Source organism: Ciconia boyciana, chromosome 3 (assembly GCF_034638445.1).
Source record: "Ciconia boyciana chromosome 3, ASM3463844v1, whole genome shotgun sequence".
Classification (NCBI taxonomy): domain Eukaryota; kingdom Metazoa; phylum Chordata; class Aves; order Ciconiiformes; family Ciconiidae; genus Ciconia; species Ciconia boyciana.
In genome coordinates, this window is record NC_132936.1 from 127,154,094 (window position 1) to 127,174,978 (window position 20,885).

Below are 20,885 nucleotides of genomic sequence, written 5' to 3' on the forward strand. Positions count from 1 at the left end.
AGCTCTGGTTCTGTCTGCATAATACTGACATCCAAATAGATTTCAATTGGTAGCATAATATTTGTGTTCAAAAACTTTAAAAGAATACCCCTATAGGTCTGTATTTTACATTGAAATGCCAAGATCAAAAAGACACCATTAACTGAATACGTTTGATTGCACTTGTGTGTTCCCAGAACATTGGATGTTTCCCTAAATGACAGTTAAGATTGTTGACTATAGCAGTGACATAGAACATTACTTAAATTAGTCCAAACCTATTTACATAATCTTAATCCGTATAATAATTTCTGTGCCAAAGCAGTACATGCAACTCTGCTACTTACTATCTGTTTTGAATATTTATTTTATTTTTTTAGTCCCTGGAAGTTCGAGCACATAAGTATTGGTTTTCTGTCTCTGCTCCTGAGGGATGATAGGATACTGCCTGTCCGTGCCATAAAATTTTTTGTGCAGTGTCTCAACCATGATGCAATTGTAGTTCGTAAGGTAAAAACAACATAATTATATCTTCTTGTTCTGCAACTCATTACATTTTTAGATAAGATGTTTGTGGTGTCTCGCTGTGATACAGCACAAAAACTGGGGTGTACGTCCCTCCTCACTCTTCCAGCCATGTATGTGTACAAAAGTTCCTAATGCAAGAAGATGACAGTCTTGGCAGTGCCGTAGCCATGACATATGATGTAAAGTTTGTAAATTGTGAAAATGTGGAACGTACCTATTCATTCTTACTTCAGAATTTTGCAGGGTTACTTTTGCAGATATCTCTTTTTTCCATCTGTAGTTTATGACTTGAAGGGAGCCATCTACGTGCTATATTTGTACCTTTTGTTCTGCTTGTCGCCTCAGTGAGGCTTGAAACCAATGGCCACCTCCTTTTATTTATTTTTTTTTTTTCCCTGAAAAAGATTAGTGGAGGGGGGTGTTTGCAGGCTATAAAGGTCACACTTAAGCTATGTCCTGTATCCCCTGAAATGAGTGAGATTTACTTCTTTATGGGCAGTATCAGCCACTGGGGTGGTGAAGTTGACTAGTTTTCACTGGCTTTTTAGGGCGCTGAGTAGCTGGTTTTAAAATGTGTCTATAATGAGATGTTTAGACACATCCTTCTGGAGGTAAGTATATGGAATGGATACGTTAATGCCCATTTCTTTCTTTCAGGTGGCCATCTCTGCTGTGGCTGGTATTCTTAAGCAGCTTAAGAGAACGCACAAGAAGGTGCCCATCTGCCCTTATGAAATAAGTAAGTTTTATCTAATATAAGAAATGTCTTACTAACATTTATCCTAAAATTTTTTTAAAAGCATATTTTTCTGGTTAAATTAGACATAGAATCACAAGCTTTTCATTTCTCTCTGGTTGTTAATGTTCTAAGCAAACAAAATAGGTAATGTAATTGGTCATTTTTCAGTTGTGTTGTGGTTTTTTGTTTGTTTGGGTTTTTTGTTTTTTTTTTTTTTTTAAAACAGTGTTATCCAAGTGAATAGCTTAATACACACTTACAAGAAGTGAGTTAAAATGTCAGAGATATGGTCATTCTCCTTTCAGAAAGCCTTGTAATTTATGAGAATAATTTGTATATCTCCTTTTTATTCTGTTTTTAATAATTTCAAATTACATATTTGTATAAATTACTAGAGGAATATCTTCTGTTAGTGTTACTTTTAATCTCCTAGGGCAAATCTCTGTACGAATTTGATTGGGGGGAGGGAGACATAAAAGCTCTTCAGAACCTTTTATTAAAACTAAGCGGTAACATTTGCTGGGACTGTTAATGACCAAGTTTGATAGAGTATAAATTCCTCTTTAACCAGGTGGCAACCCTAGGCCTTCCAGCATTCAGGCTGGTGACAGACCAGATAACCAGTGGCTGCACTATGACAGTCAGAGTTTACCAAAGACTAAGGAAGCTTGGGAGTCGTGTTGTTTTGTGGAGAAAACGCACTGGGGATATTATACCTGGCCTCAGTGAGTATCGTTAAGCATTAAGATAAGACTTGTGAGAGTCAGCAGAAAAAATCCTGTGGGAAATTAAATAATCCTTGTTAGGTTTAAATTTTTTTAATTGAAACAAAAAAAAAGCCAATTTATTTCGTGCTTTGTGCTCCTTGCTTGTTTTACCACTTCTGGGTGGTTTTTATGGGGTTTTTGTTGTGGTGGTGGTGGTTTTTATTTATTTTCTACCTGCTTCTCTTTGGGGTTTTTTGGGTACTATAGACACGTATTTCATACAACTATTTAACTGCTAATTTTAAAATGAAGTATGCATGTTTGAATATTACATAGTTGCGAACTACACGGAGTACTCTATCACTAATAATTCTGGATTGCTTGCTGTAGCAAAACCTTTATAATAACAGACAATTTTTTTGTTGTAAATTTTCTTTTAAGTTTTGCTCTTTTGGAGTTGATGATAAATCCTATTTAATATAGAGAATATAGAAAATTATCATAAGCTTTATTTTACTTTGAAACGTGTTACTGTGTTATTTTTTTTTAATACTCAGAACTATGACAGTTTACGCTCCAGTTGAGCATCAACCAAAGCTTGGGCGAAGGAGAGATGAGCTGACAGAGGTAAGGGTTTCAGCGTGTTTCAGTTTTGTGGGGTTTTTTAATACTACTACTCCTCTTTTTAATTATTATTGTCTTCAGATTACTGTGGAGATAATGTGGAGATCAAATTCCTTTCTCTCTTTTAACCTAAGTTAAGTATTGCTTGGCATTTAGAGAGTGCTTACACAAAATGTGTGGAAACAGATTTGTTTTGCTTGATTGCAAACCAAGGTGGAGATTGAACTCAACTATGCAGTTTCATGGCTGTGTGGATATAATCATGTTTTTAACAAGCAATAAGTGATAACTATTCTGAAACCTACATCCCCACAAGACATTTTTAATCATCTTTTTCTACTTTATTTTCATACTTACTGTGTTAAGGTACAAGAAGAAATTAGTATTTTAATGTATTGCAGCTTCTCTGTCAGTGATCATGGAATAATTGCATTAATGAGCACTTTCTTGTTCCCCTTCAAATCTTTATCAGAGCTCAGAACAAGATAATTAATGACAGTGGGAATGACTACTTTGTAGGGGTTGCGCTAGTGAAAGGAAAGACAATCCAAAGTCATTAATGAAAATACAAATTGGGAGTCTTGCAAAACATTACCTAATATTCCTTATAAAATGAGGGGGGAAATAGATAACCCAGGCATTATTTTTGCCAGAAATAGAATTAAAATGAAAAATGGGACTTGGAAAGATTGGGACATTGCTCTGACAATCAAGCGCCTCAAAGATAATCCTTTTTTTTTTTCCTGTTACAGGCAGAACAAATTATATATGATCACTTTTCTGATCCCAAGTTTGTTGAGCAGTTAATAAAATTTTTGTCTTTAGAAGACAGAAAAGGAAAAGACAAATTTAATCCTCGCAGATTTTGCCTCTTTAAGGTAACTAGAGTTCAATAAATAAATTGCTTCGATTTTGTAGATAATTATCAAAGCGTGTAAAAGCCACACACTACTTGGCTTATACCCCACTGTTGCAAAATGTTGATTTTTTTTTTTTAAAGGTATGCTGCTATGATTAATCCTATTAATCCTCTCTTCTGATTGACTACTTAGGGAAATATATTTAGGGTAATATAAAAGTACGTAGGACACTTGTATATAATTCTGTTACAAAAGCAAAGTAATTTCACTTTCTGCACATTCAGATCTCAAGCGCTTCACGATCTTATGTTCTTCTTACGAAGACAATGGTTTAGATGGATAATTACTGAAGACGCTTTCACATTTTGTTTTACAGGGCCTTTTCAGAAACTTTGATGATGCCTTCTTGCCAGTTCTTCAGCCCCATTTAGAACAACTTGTGGCAGACTCTCATGAAAGCACCCAGAGATGTGTAGCTGAAATTATAGCTGGCTTAATAAGAGGTTCTAAACACTGGACATTTGAGAAGGTGCTGAAGTAGTATTTTTGAGTGATTCATGGAAATTAAGGAATAAGTCTGAGTTATTAAACAGATTAAATATATGAAGTTGAGGGCTTTCAATGTGTCACCTATGTCCAAGAAAGGACTGGAAAATGTTGCAACACTTAGTGCTTCATTGCCAAACTTTGAGCACAATTCATAGCTTGGTTTGGTGCCTATATAATACTGGGTGTTAGTAAAATGCTTCGAGATGAAGACTAAGAACAGTTTACTGGTAAGGAGATAGCAAAGCTGACATGGTTTGTAATTTCCAATTGGAATAAGTGCTTATGTCCACCTCAGACTACTACATCTTTATTTAGTCTAGACTTAGCTGTCTGGATTATCTGTAAATGAATTTCTATGCTGAAAAATAATTCTGGGAGAATCAGTTCCTTTAAAAAAATAAAAAAGAAATGTTTAAATGGGGGGGGGGGGGGGGAGGAATTCCTTGGGGTGTACAAGACTGCTGTCCTACCAAAAGCAAAGTGTATGCAGTCTCTGAAAGAATTGTACTTAAATCACCATGCAAATGGTGCACACATAGTCCACAGTGTTTCTTAACACCTTGTAAACAAAGTTACAATGATTCCTGAAATTTTACCTCTGATAGTATTCATTTCCTTTTATAAATATCGTACTATAGCTGCTTCCAGAATCAGTCTTGTTTTTTCCATGATTTAAAAGATGGAAAGATTTGGGTTCACAGAGGTTAGAGGGCCATTTTGTCCTTAAATAGACAAATCTTTTCTTGTGCCTTTTTGCTGAGCAGGTGGAAAAACTTTGGAAGCTTCTCTGTCCATTGCTTCGAACAGCTTTATCCAACATTACAGTGGAAACGTATAATGATTGGGGCACATGCATAGCAACCTCCTGTGTAAGTACCCCATTTCTAGTCTTGTAAAGCTATATCCAGATGGTCAAGTTTTACAGATAATATGTAACTAAGAGCTTTATGAACAGAGGTATTTGGGTATATTTTATCAGCTCAAACTGAGAACCGTCAATACTGTATAAAAATAACATCCATTTAAAATCTCATAGCTTTCTTGGAAATTTTGTTCTCTTCTGCTCTTTGCAGACAAATATAACATTTTAGAAAGGAAATAAAGCCTTAGTTTTCTTCTTAAGTATTTTAAAAGAGCTGTATAAGGTTAGTGAGTGATGTTAATGTGTATGCCTGCTATGTGTTCAATTTTTGTGGGAGTTTTTGAACTTGAATTACACATTTATTCTTGCTTTAAAAGCGTGCAGCTTAGTACTACGCTGTGAAAACTAAGTCTCAAGTTATCTTCTAACGTAGAATAAGATTTCTAGACACTGTGGTGGACTGGGACATGTGGTGTCTGAGAAGCAGGGTAAATGATAGGCCACAAATGTCTTGGATAAGTAATTCTTTAAAATCACTCAGCAAAATTCAGCACAGTTTGTCAGCCAGAACCGTGGCAATTAATTAGCAAAATTCAGACATGATTATTCATTATTTACATTTTTAAAATCCCCAATTTGCTTATATCTCTGATACCCGTTTATTTTCAGGAGAGCAGAGATCCTAGGAAACTGCACTGGTTATTTGAATTGCTGTTGGAATCTCCATTGAGTGGTGAAGGAGGATCATTTGTAGATGCATGGTAAAATTAATTTTAACTGTTTTATTGTGGCTGAATAAAGAAGGAAATAAAGCATGGATAAAATGTATTGAGAACATATTGTGCCAGCTGGCTTGTAGAAGCAGGGAACAAAAGTGCTCCTTTCCAATTAGCTTTCCCCACACAATGGCATTTTCTTCATTATTTTTTTTTTAATGTAATTAAATCTAGTTAACAGAATGTGAAGGTTTGGAACTGGCATAGCAGCCGTACTGTTGTTTCATTCTGTAATTTTTACCCATCTTTGCATGCAATTCAGACAAAGACACTTTTATGCATTGACACACCCAAGATGTTCCAAAACAGGGCTTGGAGGGGACTGGGGAATGGAGGAACAATTTTGTATGACTAAAGATAAGCTGTTCTGATTCCTAGCCGACTTTATGTACTGCAAGGCGGCCTTGCACAGCAAGAATGGAGAGTACCGGAGCTGTTGCATAGACTGCTGAAGTACTTGGAACCTAAACTCACGCAGGTTTACAAAAACGTCCGAGAGAGAATAGGAAGGTCAGTGTTCTCTTCTGCAGTTCTTGCGTTTTTTTCTCTTTGTTTTATTTGGGTAATTGAGTATCTAAATAATTATGCTGAAGTGGTGACTGCTTATCTCTGTGCATTAACACTGGTAACAGAAATTAGATAAATTATTGTTCACAGACTTTTCTTGTATATGGCCTGTTATGTTTATGTATGATATCTCTAAATCTCTTAACCCCCAACAATCAAACACACTCCTCCCCCCCCCCCCCCAAAAAAAAAAAAAACCACCAAAAAAACAACACAAAAACCAAACCACACACACAAACTCACAACACCACAACCCAAATTTACTGTGTCTAAACCCAAATAAGCCATAAATATACAGGGAATCTTTTAGAGAGCATTTTAGTGACTTAAAAACTAGTTGCAGATGTGTTGGGAGAAGGGGGGGGGGGTTGTAGCTTAGTGATTGTCTAACTCTGCTTGATTCAAATATCTACAAAGAGCATGTTTGAAAAACATTTGTTTTTAAATAACTTTGAAGTGAAGACAAGAGAAAATTTTCTGTAAGTATTCAACTTCAAAGTTCAACGAATTGATCTCAGACCACTTTCAGCTGTGTTCTCTAGACAGCCATGCTAACTATGTGTTCTTGCTTGCTTTGTTTGCTTTTTTTAGTGTTTTGACCTACATATTCATGATAGATGTTTCCTTGCCAAATACTGCTGCAACTAAATCTCCTCGTGTCCATGAATTTACTACCCGGATACTTGAAAATCTTAAACCCCTCATGGAAGCAGATGAAGAAATTCAGAATCATGTTATGGAAGAGAATGGAGTTGGTGAACAAGATGAACGAACTCAGGGCATTAAACTCTTGAAAACTAGTGAGTTACTTAATGAGGTTAAGAAATGAGGGGTATTTTAGGACATCATGATTGAGGTCTGCAAATCATAGAGTTGCAGTACACAATTTCACCTCTCAGATCTGTGCTGCAATAAGGTATCTGTTGTTTCAGGGTTGAGGTTTGTAAAGTCACCTTTACAGGGTTAAACTACCAGTATAGGTCCACTCTAATGTGTGAAAATCTCCCAGGCGAGTCTTGCAATAAATTTTGTCTATAATTTATTTTGGGATTATTACTATTTTTTGATCTTCTTAATTGTGATCATTTCTCATTATAAAAACAGTTCTGAAGTGGTTGATGGCGAGTGCAGGACGGTCCTTCTCTACAGCTGTCACAGAGCAACTCCAGCTTTTACCCTTATTTTTCAAGGTATATGCTTTAATAGCTGCTTTATTAGTCATGTTTGATTAAAAAGGGCTTCTATATATAAAGCAAAGTTATAAGGGACTTTTTAAATAAAAAGAAAACGAATAATGGTGGTAAAAATCATGCATACCAAGGAGGCCCAAATGGGATTTTTTTATGCTTATGTATGTTTACAGCTGGTAATCTAGCCTGTTAAATGGTTTCCTGACAATAATGACTTGTAGGTGAATACCCTGTACATGTGTAATCTGGGGGGAAAAAGTGTTTAATTCATGAATGAGTGTACGTTGTTTCTGTTCTGATACTTGTCTTTAGTTGTTGCCTTTTGTTCCGTGATTATACAATTCTTTCTAAATGGTAGTACTTCTCTGTTTTTTCCTGGCACCTCTAATCTTTGTATTCTTTTATGAAGCTGGGTCATTCAGTGCTACATATCTGAAATACATATTTGCATGCTCCAAAGCATATGTCTTACTTTATATAAATATCAATTACCCAACAATAATGACCACAAAATAAAGGTTTGCTTACGTGAAAGTGAACTTGAAATACTGATAAAGCTTTCTCTTTGTTTTGGACCTACATCTAAAATATTAAATTAATTGGTTTTGATAACAGAAGAATTGCTATGGAGAACCAAAGTCTTAACAGCACCCATTTAATCCTCCTTAAGAGCTTCAGACTAGCCATACTGTTTAGATAGGTACTGTATGGTGCAAGGAACAAGGATCTCATGATTCTATTCACTTTCTTCCACAGTTTGTTGCTGAGAATATTTTACCTTTTATATATTGATTGTTTTTCCTCGTTAACTTAATCTTTCAGCATTATATCGATTGTATTTTTCCTAGATAACTTTCCTTTCATGAGATTAAACTAGAAGGCTTCTGGATTTTGCTGTTAGCAATGCTTATTTACTAACATTAGCCTCCCTCCCCCCCCTTTTCTGATCTTGTTTTATAGATTGCACCGGTAGAAAATGACAATAGCTATGATGAGCTCAAAAGAGATGCTAAGATGTGTTTGTCGTTAATGTCTCAGGGTTTGCTGTATCCTCAGCAAGTGCCTTTGGTACTTCAGGTGCTAAAACAAGTGAGTATGGTCTAAATACCCTAAAGCTTCTTGTTATCTGATGCACTCTGTGCTTTTTTTTTTAAAGATTATACAATAGTTATGATTTGAAGAGAATCAAATACTGATTTTCATAGAGGTGAAAGGAAGTTTATTAGAAGTGTTTTAAAACAGTCTTAGAAACAGTAAATGTATATTGTTTCCTATTTCCAAACATTTAAACAACTTGTATCTTGATAAGAAACTGAACAGTAGTTTAATATTAAAACTTAGTTCAGTAGTAGATTATTTTAAGCCAAACATGTCTCCTCATGAACATAACAATTCAAAATCCAGTTTCAAAATGAGTCGTCATATAAAGAACTGCCCTTGAATCTCTTACAGTCTTACAGTATACTTATCCACTGCTACGGCTTTCTGAAAAACAACAGAAATGAGAATGCACTCTTGAATTGAATGGTTCATTCTGTATACAGTTTGTCATGCAAGAAATGCCTTTTTTTCTTTAGTCATTCAAGACTGATCTACAGTCGTAAAACTACCTATTGCAAAATGTTGGCGTAAGCTGTACACACAGCCAAAATAGTAACTGCAGTGTTGCAAGCCAGGCTGCACCCGTGGCTGATGCTTTCAATAATTTGGACTTCCATAAGCACGTGGAGATGAAAGTAAAGGAACTTGACAAAACTTTGCTTTCCAAATCCACTGTACAGAATATGTATATATACTCAAGCAGAATGGAATTTCTGGTTTATTTATATCTGCCTTATGACGGATGTCAGAAATTAATCAGAGGGAGAAACTTGCCTACTTTGTCTTTTAGAGTATTAGGTATCTGTTAAGTAACGGTATGCTTTGGAAGTTAAGCCTCTAATAAATTATTATTTAAATAATAATTGTGTGCTTTGGAAATTGAAGAGTGTATGAAACAAACATGTCTGAATAAGGGAAGTTATTTGCAACTGTCCCCAAAAGCTTTTTCTTAAATATTGTTAGCTTTATATCAAGTAGCTGCTTTCCTTCACATTCTTCCTTTCTCATTATTTATTTTGACTTGTAGACAGCAAGAAGCAATTCTTGGCATGCTAGGTATACCATATTAACCTACCTCCAGACCATGGTGTTCTACAATCTCTTTATCTTTCTCAACAATGAAGAAGCAGTCAATGACATTAGATGGCTGGTTATAAAACTCCTGGAAGATGAACAGCTTGAGGCAAGTGATACCTTTCTGAAATGCTTTGTTTCATGTGACTGATTTCTTGCCCTTGTCAAGTTTTATGGAAAAGCTACTGGTTGTAAATTAATACAGCAAGTATTTCTAGCTTAGCATTCTTCCTGTTTTGAAAATGTAACTAGCTTTATAGGATTTATTTCTTTCCTATTCCATTTTTTCTTTTCATATTCCATCCCAGGAAAACAGCTGTTTAGAAAAGATTTCAGTAGTGATTTTTAAAAGTTCCATTGTTCCTCCTACTTCAACAGAATGGAACATTGCTTTGTTTCATTCTTGTTTTAAGTACAGCTGAAATAGGGATATTATCATTTTACTATACATATTAGCATTAATGTTGGTAGAAAATTCAACTTCTGACAAGGTGAAATGCCTTCCTATGTGAAAACCAGGTAAAACCACTATTTATTACTCTACAGGTCTGTTTCCCATTTAATCATATCAGCTTATTAATGACAAAAATACTTTTTTTATATACATCCAGCTCACTAAGGAAGTATTTCTTTAGTTTTAAGTAGATTTTGCTTGGTTTTGTGAAAGATGCATGTATAATAGGAAAGAATTTGTCTAGCAGATGTTGTTGCTGATGGTGTTATATGATTCAAAAAGATAATGGTTTGTAAGCTTAGTTGTCAGCCTGACAAGTTTTTGTACATTTTCTGAGCTAGTGATACTTCAGTATATACAAATGGAAGGAGATAAAAACCAAAATATTGGGTTTTTAATTTGTGGTACATGCTGTGGTACATGCGTGCTGTTGAAGATCCATGTATGAACGCACAGTATGCCTTTAGAAGGGCTATCAGGATCATAAGCTTGTTCTCAGGGGGAAAAAAAAAAAAGGAAAAAGGTGCCTGATGTGAATCATTTGAGTCTTGTTTGCCAGGCTTCCAAAAGCTGGGGGAAAATCACAAAAGTATTTTATTCTGTATCACTAATTTACAGAACTGAAGGCTTGTATTAAATGATGTGGATGTAAGTATGTTTGATCATGTTCAAGCACAGTGAAGAATCTTGAGTGTTAACCTCCAGTCTGTTCCATTTACCCTGTGCCATTATGCTCACAGTTTTGTGTGTTGTTGGCAAATATCAATTAAATCCTTCTTTTGGGTGCTTGGGTGCTTTTTTTTCTTTCTAGAAGAAAGAGAAGATTCTGAAGTGTGATACCTTTCTGCCAAAACGCAGATCCTGGTTTAGGCCTTCCTGAAGCTACATTTAAAACAGTAGTTATATCTGAGATGTGAAGCTTGCTTTTTGTGAACAGTGAATTGGATATAATTTGAATATACAAATTTAAATTTCTGGCTTAAAAGGTTTGACATTACAATCGCTATAAGTGCATGTAATACTTAAAGAACAGTACTTAGACTACTTGCCCAACCGTGCCCATTTCAGTCTTCAGATGAGCTCTGTCGTGTCTTTCATGTCACTATTTGCTGTAGTGAGCTAGAAAGCAAAAGCTGGCAATCCAAGATAAGTTGTTTCCCACACCAGTCAGAGCACTTACCTCGTGATCTCCTCATGTCATTTTGAAAAATACCTTTTATTCACTTTAACGTACAAAAATTATTCTTCTGCACTACAGAGATGCAAATCAAAAAAGCTTATCTATGTTCATAACTGCTTACGATCATGTTGTTACCATGGAAGCTTTCACTTTTCTTTGAAGAGTGATCTTATTCTTTCTTGGTAATAATTGGCAAGATGCAGTATTTTGCAGAGTAATTCCTATGTATTTTTTTTAATGCTGGATTTTTAAGATGAGTGTGCTTTCAATAGAATTCCTAACTTTAACTAGTACTTGTTGTCTTTGCTCTGTGGAACTGACATTTTGGATCTTGGATTTAAAGATACATTTATTTTATTTTATTTTTTGCTTATTTTGATAGAAAGCTGCCAGACCAAATGATCCTGCTCATCTTGTTCTTTGCTTTAATATTCAGTTTACACTTCTAATATTGCTAGAGTTCTCAAACTTCCTGGTAATTTCATATTTTTTCATAAAATCATTGCAACAAACCTTGGCAAATGACAGTGTCAGATGATCACACTGAATGTCAAAGAGCAATGTGACTGCAATACAAAGTGAACATGGGTCATAGGACAGTCTGTCTTCTATTGAACGCAAATTTCATTTATCCAACTTTAAGCATAGGTCTCTAGGATTGAAGAATGCTGTACTTAAATGGTATTGTGGAAAATTCTCCTTCTGAAAGTCAGAGGAGTCATGGAGCTGATGGAGTACTATGAATGTGAGGGCCGATGCGACCCTGCAGCTGACAAAGGGAAAAAGTATACAGTCCTGAAAAATAATGTCTCTGTGTACAGCAGTATAACCACCATTGAATATCACGTCCAATTTTCATGTCATGTAGGCAGTTGGAGAGAGCTGCAGGAATGATTTGAGTTTGGGAAAGTATATTTTGCACTAAACAATTCTATTTACTCAGTCAGAAGTAGAGGAAAAGTGAAAATGACTGTATTCAGCTTGGAGTTATGGTTAAAGTGATAGCATAGTTAATCTGAAAGCATCTTTCTTACCATTTTCTCAGCCATCATTTGATCTAGGAAGCTATCTGGGTAGGTACTTCATATGTTTCTGTTTTTATAAATCAGCGTACTGGATACATAGCACTCATGTCTTGATAAACATTTTTCATATTCCACTGCAATATTACAGTAATGGGAATATTTTCTCTTTGTGCAAGTAGCCCCTTGCAAGTACTGCACTTAGGTTTTATTGTGCTCTTGAGTGTTTTCGTTCTGATACTGTTACAGTTTTGTAGAACTTGGTCAGTCAGTTCTGACCAAAAAAAAAACCATCCCCAACCATACTGCTTGAAGAATCTTCCTCTGCTATTTTTTTTATGTTCTAGAAGTCATCATGTGAGTATGATGATCTGTAAATTATTTAGTGTCACATGTTGTGATGAATGATTAGCTTGTTAATGTCTGATTTTAAAGGCTTTGTTTCTAGGTGCTCCTTGCAGCAAAGCGTTCCTTTTAGTTAGATTATTAATTTAGAAATAAAAGTGGCTTTAATACAGCGAATAGGGATGTAAATGAGTACAGTTCATTTGGGAGCTTGCTCACTTTCCAGCCAAGCTTCTTTCTATTTTGGGTCTTGCATTAGCACATCATGTTTCATTTAATAGCTTAGTACTTAAGAGACTCACAAATTGCTGATAAACAATACTGGCAGACTTTCACTTTGTACTTCTTTATGCTGTTAACAAAGTAGATCACGTTTGAATAATATGTTGTAGAAATTTAAATGGAATGAAGTGAAGTCTCAAGAGCTTATTGTTAACTTACTATGTTTAATTATTGCAGCACTTGCAGCTATACTTATTGCTTTGTGGAGGTTCAGAACATTATGTTCAAGGATGTAATTTATTATAATCTGCTGCATTGGATTCAGAGCGTTGGAAGGTGTTTGTGCTCCAGATAGACAAATGTTCTGTTTACGGTTACGTGTAACAGTATGTACTTACCAAAAATCTGGTGACTACTGTCAGCGTTTCAACAAGTTGATTTGCTTTTCAAGTTTGTAAGTGTTGGGAGGTCTTTGTCAGCCTGCAATTATTGAAAGTGGAAGTGAGTTTGAGGAACTCCAACTTAAATGTGGTCTTACAGTTCTATAACTTTATGGTTTGGGAAGATTTGAGTAGATGAGAGAAATTAGTAAAACTGATTGATTATACTTGTATTGTAAAAGCAAGTGATTGAGTTGTTTCTACTTGTAATCCACTAACAATGTGTTGTGGCTGTTTTAAAAGGAATGGAAAAGGAGATCTGTATTTTGAATGGTTTGGCAATTAGATGAAAATTTAGTTTAGTCTTTTTCTTTTGGGTTTCTGTGTTACCGAAGAGAAGACTATTTATCCAACCTGGAATTCTGGTTTTTATTCGTGTAGTGAAAAGAACTGGTACTTTATTCGTGTAGTGAAAAGAACTGGACAACAAAGTAAAGAATGCTGGAGTGTCATAGAACTGAATTGTTGACCATAAACCACTGAAGTTAGTCGTCATTGCTTATTAATCCAGCGTCTGTTGTGTATCTCAAAGAATTCTTGCACTATGGGTAGAATAGAATCAGCTTTGTCTCATGAACACACCTTCTACCTTCTCCTGGAAAGGCTCTTCTGCCTTTGTCAATTCTACTGTCTCTATGTACGTTTGAGGGGGGAAAACTAAATGCTTTTGAATAAAGTATACTTTTTTTTGCTTGGTAAAACTAATGTTAATACAGAGACTATTACATATTTTGTAAAGCAGGTTGATTATTTGGGGTGCGGCATCTTGTTCTCATTCAAAGTCTGTTTTTAAACTGTCTAAAGCTAGTCTATGATATATGAGGCTTGACAATGGAGTTTAATTTACATTATTTGCTCAAGTAGTAGGTCACTACGACAAATGTGAAGGTAGTTCTACATGACAATAGAACTATGTTTATTAATTTGTAAAGAGCCTTACAGTAAACTACTAGTAGTTTATGATCTATGAGATAACAGCATAATATTTTAACAGGTTTTCTTGGGCGGAGTTTGGTAACTTGGCCTAGCTGGATGTGCCTAAAAGGATAGTAATAGCATAAATACCTGCTTCCTGCTGTGCATGTGTGGTTAGTAATTGTGGTATGTACTATCTCGCTCATAGGTGAGAGAAATGGCTGCTACCACACTAAGTGGTCTGCTACAGTGCAATTTTCTCACTATGGATGGTCCCATGCAGACCCATTTTGAACAGCTGTGCAAGATGAGGTTACCGAAAAAACGAAAGCGAGACCTGGGTTCAGTGGTGGATACAATTCCTTCTGGTGGTAAGAAAATTGCTTCAGAGACTAAAACCATGCATGTCAGTAGCAGGTTAGGAAGAAATAAATATTTTGTGCTACCCTTAAATGCTTATTCTGGAAGCACTCCAGATGGAATAGGATTTCTCCTGTGGTTAAGCAGTATTTAGAAAATTAACACATACCCAGAGAAACGTAAGGCCTGTTGCCCCTGCAAATGTTTTTCCTTGCTAAGCATTCATAAACCATAATGGCGAATCACTTGCCCATATGTACCTTATTGTCTGTTTCTGTGTATGTAGTGCAGATCCTAATCCTTGTTAAGTGCTTCGAGAATTTAATTTACAGCATAAATGATGAATAAGAATACAGTACTACCAAAAAAAGCAAATAATGTTTTTTTATGATGTATTCCTATGTTAAACTAATTTATTACTTTTCCAGAATTAACACTAAAGAGATTTCTCCATTTCCCACATGCACAGTTCAGATAGTTAAGAATGCAGATGATGAGGGATAGCTATTTCCTCAGTAAATAAACTTCCTTAGCTGCCACAACATAATTTTACTCCTTAGCCACCTCACCTTCTGTTTGTTAGCAATGTGGGTTTTTTATTCTTAAAAAAAAAAAACAAACCACAAACAACCCAACACACAGACACAAAACCCCCAAAACAAACAAACAAACAAAAACAGAACAAAAAACCCCTTAGTTAACCTTAGTTAGCAGCTGTGGCTTCTGAGCAAACATTTATTGCATCTGAGTCACATTCATTTGACCCAGAAGGGCTGGGTTTCCATATTGTCAAATAGTTCTGGTATTTGAAAAAACATTCTGAACACAGAAATAGGGAACAGTGGAGATGTAGTTCATGAGCTATTTACTGAGTAGAGAGAAAGATTCTTTGAGAGAAGGAAGCTCTTTTGAAACATGTATAAAGTATACAGCAGTTGCAGATGAATTTTTTTTACACATTCTTCCATTAGAAATGAAAGGTAGAATCACAGAATGAATCTATGATTCTGTGTAAGAAAGCAGAAGCAATTTGGAGATCCATACACTTGTGTGAATTTATTTGACTATATGGTCTGTAGAACTATCTGGTTTTCTGTAGAAGCTCTAGAGATCTCCCTGTTGCGGCAGGGTTGGTTGTTTGGTTTTGGTTTTGTGTTTTTGTTTTTAATTCAGGGTCAAAACTCACTCAATTTTAGTGTCAGTGTGTTACTGTAATTAGATCATCTCTGTTTAATATATAGGCTCTCTTCAGTCATTCCCATCAGTTAACATCAGCCTTATTTTCACTGATAACCAGTTTTAAGTGTGGCTGTGTCATTGAGGAATGTCTTGGACAAGATAGCTGCACTTTGCCAAATGTAAATTAATATCCTGCAATTGCAGACTTGGTTAAACGCCATGCCGGTGTACTAGGACTTAGCGCGTGCATTTTGTCAAGTCCATATGATGTACCCACCTGGATGCCACAGCTCTTGATGGATCTCAGTGCCCACCTTAATGATCCTCAGCCTATTGAGGTAAAAATACTTGTATCATTTTTCTATTCAATATAACACATCTAAACACACGCTTGACTCATTCTTAGTTCCCCTTTCCTAGAAGAAAATAGGAACCTGTTAAGAAACTTCGTTTCTGCTGCTTTTTATTAAATGGTTACAAATACGTTTTAAGTCATGGACTGCTTTTAAGTATTTTTTTGTGATAGTTCTGTTCTTGCTTTCAAATGTAAAGCATAAACTGAAAGTTGCAAGAACTATATCTGTAATGAGGAAATAGTCTCTTTTATTTTAAAATGTAATTTTTGTGCATGCCATTCTAGAAAATACCGACCTGAACCAAAAATATCACTCTGAAATTTTTAAAACAAGGTTTTATAAGCAGCCCTAGAAACAAGTTTTTAATGAAATAGTTACCTTTTAACTCTTCTTGCTGTTTTAACCAGAGTGGTGAGCTTACAGTTGAAGAATTCCTTAGATTTAACAAACTTTGTGATGGTGTGCTTTACTGAATCAAGAAACTGAACTGATTGGACTTTTCTTTTGTTAATTTAATAATAATCTTAATTATTTTAATAACAGAAGATAGTTTTCCTCCAGTTTGTTTCTTCTGTGCACCCTATGTGATTCATCAACTCTTTCTCATGTTTTGAGACCCAAACCATTGGTTTGAAATACCCAAGGAAAAGGAAGAGGAGAAAAGCATTTCACTTACACTTTATAAGAATCTATTAATTTTTTCAAACTCAAAATTGTAGGTCAAAGAATCCTTTTTATAAGAATGTTATAAGAATGTTTTTATAAGAATGGGCTGAATTCCCCAGAGCCCTTCTAACCTTTGTAACTGCTCAAACACTTTGCTCTACTCAGCAGTTTTTTGTTGTATTCGACATTTGTTGTGTCATGGAGCTTAAATCCGTAACTGATACAGATCAATACTGATTGTCTGCTATGCAGATGACTGTGAAAAAAACGCTGTCAAATTTCCGGAGGACCCATCATGACAACTGGCAGGAGCATAAACAGCAGTTCACGGATGACCAGCTACTAGTGCTTACTGACCTCTTGGTTTCACCATGCTATTATGCGTAGATAGGTAAGATGATTTATTTTGACATAAATTGACAGAACCATCAGTCTTATGAAATCTACTTTAACTCTCCAGTCTAGCATGGAGTAGGGAGGAATCCCTAGACCACAGGGAGAATTAAGTCCCTTGCACCTCCAGTCGTCTGTTCAAGATCAGATTTATTTTAGTTAAATGTTGTCCATCTTTTTGTGTGTTCCTGTATTACACTAGTGTTGTGCTAAGACTCTCCCACTTGTTTTCTTGAATATTGATGTTCCTTTTCTCCATTTTCTGCCAGTTGGCTGCCTTTTAAGTGCCTGGCAGTTGTACTAAAGGCAAGGTACTTGCTGCTTTGTACTCCTGATGCTTCTGAGTACTTTAGCCTACCACCCAGTCCAGTATATTATTTACATCTCACAATGGGGAATGACTGGTACCAAACTGTTTCCTCTTCCACATTGTGGCTTTGCTGCTGGGTCTCTTCACACAGGCATGTTCCCAAAGAGTGAATCCATTCCTGGAGTTTCTCTTTGTTACGCTACGAGATTCTGATCTCTATTGTATTGTGATGTTTTGTGACAGTATTCAAAGAGAAGTTTTAATTTATATTTTCATTTTATTCTATGGTAATAGCATGAGGCAGTAATCTTGTTTTGAGTTCTTTCTTCTTTCTTTTCAGGTTTCTCCTGGAAAAATGAGGATGTAGGAACCTTTCTGCGAAATAAAGGAAACTCAAAAGAAATTTATCATGTAGAAAACTTTGTGTTGGAAATCCTGATGCCTAATGAAAACCACTTTTAAATACAAACATAAAGACCTGGTTCTATTCAAAAAGAATTTCACCTCCCCAGGGAGCAGCTGTGGGAGCCCCCCAGTCTCCTTCTAACTGCGCTCACAGAGCCTGATCACGAGTTTATTGCAAGACCCTTGTCATTGGCCTGCAGTACACATCAGTCTTGTTTCTGCTTTCTTGCACACAGTGACTTACACTGCACATTTCTTACCCTCTTTTTCTGACCCTTCTTCCCAGCTGTTTCCGACATCAAAGATGTGCAGAACCAGAGAGTGCTGCAAACCGGAATATTGTCAGTGAAGCTCTCCAATTCTGTTGATGCAACTTCTTACCTAGTCAGCATACAATACCGGGAACCTATCTTTCTCAGAGTTTATTTTTCACTACTTGGATTTGAGTGCCCATCAGGTGACGGGCTCTCTATCATTCAGTCCACCTCAGGGCAGGATTGCCTTTTTGTATCTTCCTTGTCAAAATGTAAATAGCTGATCTTCTCTGTGCAGTACAGATGATGGCAGGACAAAACGTGGGGAGTGAAAGCTCTTGCTGCCTGGCCAGGTCTTCATAGATAGCTTGACCACGTGTGGAATAAAAATCTATGATTATCTGCATATTTTTAAGGGTGAAAGACTATGGGTGTTTCCACATAATTAGAGCCCACAGATATGAAATTATGGACTATCGAGTGATGGTTGAATTCACAGAATGAAATGTATGCACAGTGTGAAAAAGCACTGAATGGCTGACTATTTTTAACAGCATATTCTCATAAAGATTGTCACTGTTTGAGCAAGCATATCTTGTTCGAAGATTGTGGAAGCTCTGTATTTTTTTGCCTGCAGCTTTGTTCAGAGACTGATATCTATTGGCTATTTAACAACATGTTTAATATGTGTTACATAGTTGTAAAAGACTGTATAAATTGTAGAGGCATTGCATTGACAAAACATTGTACAGTTTGCAACCTTTTACATAACACCATTGTGAGATTAATTTGTAAAGATTCATACTTAGATGTTAATACGGTAGTAGTTCTGGCTTTTGTATCAAATCAAATGCCATTATTAGTTTTTTAAATTATTTTCTTTAACAGAATATCTCTTCATGTCTGAAAGGCAGAGGTTTTGTTTTGGTTTTCTTGCGTCTCATTATTACTGTGTCTCGTTCAGATTTTAATGCAACACTTGTGGCCATCTCTAAATGCTGACATCACATATTCTAGTGTGGTAAGTTCATAGAATGTGAGGTGCATTGAAATAACTCATGAACTGGTGTGTGTTTCAACTTTCATGCAGCCCTACAGGAGCACTGATACATTTCGAGTGATCTACCTGCTGAGTGTGTGACTCATTCCAAACTTTGAAGCACAGCAGCGTTCCTGGTGCAGTATTTAATGAGTGTCAGCACACAGATGTAACCACTGTATAGCGTAGTGCCAAAATTATTATTTCAATTGTGTACGTAGTTTAAGACCCAATAAATGGACTGTTTGTAACATCTGCATTTTTTTGTATTTCTAAAGTGCAAATTTCTGATTTTGAGACTATAACTTAAGGTTGTTTACTGTGTTTTTGAGCTTTTTGTACGAGGCACGTGTTCATTGTGCGATTTGGCAGCGAGTTAAGGCAACATTAAGGATTAATTAAAGATCTAGTTCTAATGGTTGGGAAACTAGCTTTTATATTTACGTAAAAATATCTTGTACCTGGTGAGGCTTGCCAAAAAATTTACTAACTTCTAAGAAGTACACTTGAAATTAGCGAAACTAGTTGGAAGTGGAGGGGGTTTTGCTGACAGAATTAAAAAAAAAAACTTTAAAAGTAATGGAAAGTGTTTGCTGCAGAGGATCATCTTTAAAGTATGTGTTGGCTGATTAGCTGATGGAACAGATATTTTATGTGCCGTTTTGCCTACGTGAAGGGCAGCTAACTATAGGATCCAGCTCTGCTGCTTTTTACTGTGGTTGGGAGTTTCTTTTCTTGTATATCTATAGTCAAAGTGTAGCTGGAATTGGTTGCAATGTTGAGGATCCTGTGCTCTGTAGACAATCACTTGGTAGTCAGAGCTATGATGGCAGATAAGTAGGTGGTATTAATTCACAATAGCTGTTTATAAATCAGCAATAAATTGATCCAAACAGATCGCCCAGAAAATAGAGTACTTACTCAAAGTACCGTTCTGTAGGATAAAATAAACCTATGGTAGTGTGAACAGACTTCTACTAATTGACTTTTTGTGGGTGAAAGATTGTTAGTCTCCTATTCTGAGAATGTAGGAACAATTGTGAGTTCTTAATCAAATACTGCAACTCCATTGCTACTTTTATTCCTCACCTTTCCCCAAGCAATATACACATGTAATGAGTATACATATACATATGTAATGTTCTGAGCTTTCCATCACTTTGATGTCTTATGCTGTCTCTTCCCTAAAGCCTTAGAGATGAAACGACTGCAATACCTCAGTCTGGAGAGGGAGACATTTCTAGCGTGAGAAGAGAGAATTTTTCCTCTTGAACAGTAAGGGAGATGGAAAAATATCTTGGAGGTGATCTGGTAGCCTTGATAGCCTTAGCGACCACGTGTCAGTCTGCACAAATAATCTTGGTGACCACCGCTGTTTGAAGCACCAAAGAATGGCAGTGATATAAGGCAGAATTCATTTGTTGGGTGGGTTTTTTTGTTGGTTTGTTTTTTTTTCCTCAAGTTGCAGTGACTTACTGTTTAGTGACTATCTTGCTACTGTATTAAGTGATCTCCCATATTTCCACAACCAAGTGGGTATATTTGTGCATGTGAAAACCTGCTGCAATCACAGCAGACATACAATGCTTATTTTGATTTAAATGTCTAAGAAAATTATCAAGTAGGTAAATAAGACTTTAACTTGTGCTTTTGGGCAGCGCCACAGCCTCGACACTGGTGGATTGTGTTATTAAGTTGAGCTAATCTGTATATGGATTTTTTTAAAAAAGGAAAGAGGAAAAGGTATGAAGATCATTTATTTCTGATACGGTATATTATGACTGTATTC

At 35.8% G+C, this 20,885-nt stretch overlaps 1 protein-coding gene across 3 annotated transcripts in view; it reads left to right on the top strand.

Moving 5' to 3' along the window:
• PSME4 (proteasome activator subunit 4) overlaps window positions 1–19,388 on the top strand; it is an 87,826-nt gene extending 68,438 nt beyond the window's left edge. For 2 of the 3 annotated variants that reach the window (XM_072857574.1, XM_072857570.1), the window contains 17 exons: window positions 360–489; window positions 1,165–1,246; window positions 1,818–1,971; window positions 2,511–2,580; window positions 3,330–3,455; window positions 3,814–3,966; window positions 4,751–4,855; window positions 5,518–5,609; window positions 6,003–6,134; window positions 6,783–6,991; window positions 7,296–7,381; window positions 8,342–8,470; window positions 9,510–9,665; window positions 14,343–14,505; window positions 15,878–16,011; window positions 16,948–17,086; window positions 17,739–19,388. In XM_072857574.1, coding sequence (XP_072713675.1) covers window positions 360–489; window positions 1,165–1,246; window positions 1,818–1,971; window positions 2,511–2,580; window positions 3,330–3,455; window positions 3,814–3,966; window positions 4,751–4,855; window positions 5,518–5,609; window positions 6,003–6,134; window positions 6,783–6,991; window positions 7,296–7,381; window positions 8,342–8,470; window positions 9,510–9,665; window positions 14,343–14,505; window positions 15,878–16,011; window positions 16,948–17,082 — 2,056 coding nt within the window. In that variant the 3' untranslated portion in view covers window positions 17,083–17,086; window positions 17,739–19,388. The remainder of the gene's footprint in view (window positions 1–359; window positions 490–1,164; window positions 1,247–1,817; window positions 1,972–2,510; window positions 2,581–3,329; window positions 3,456–3,813; window positions 3,967–4,750; window positions 4,856–5,517; window positions 5,610–6,002; window positions 6,135–6,782; window positions 6,992–7,295; window positions 7,382–8,341; window positions 8,471–9,509; window positions 9,666–14,342; window positions 14,506–15,877; window positions 16,012–16,947; window positions 17,087–17,738) is intronic. The other variant, XM_072857573.1, reaches the window with a different exon arrangement.
• Window positions 19,389–20,885: the final 1,497 nt, after the last annotated feature.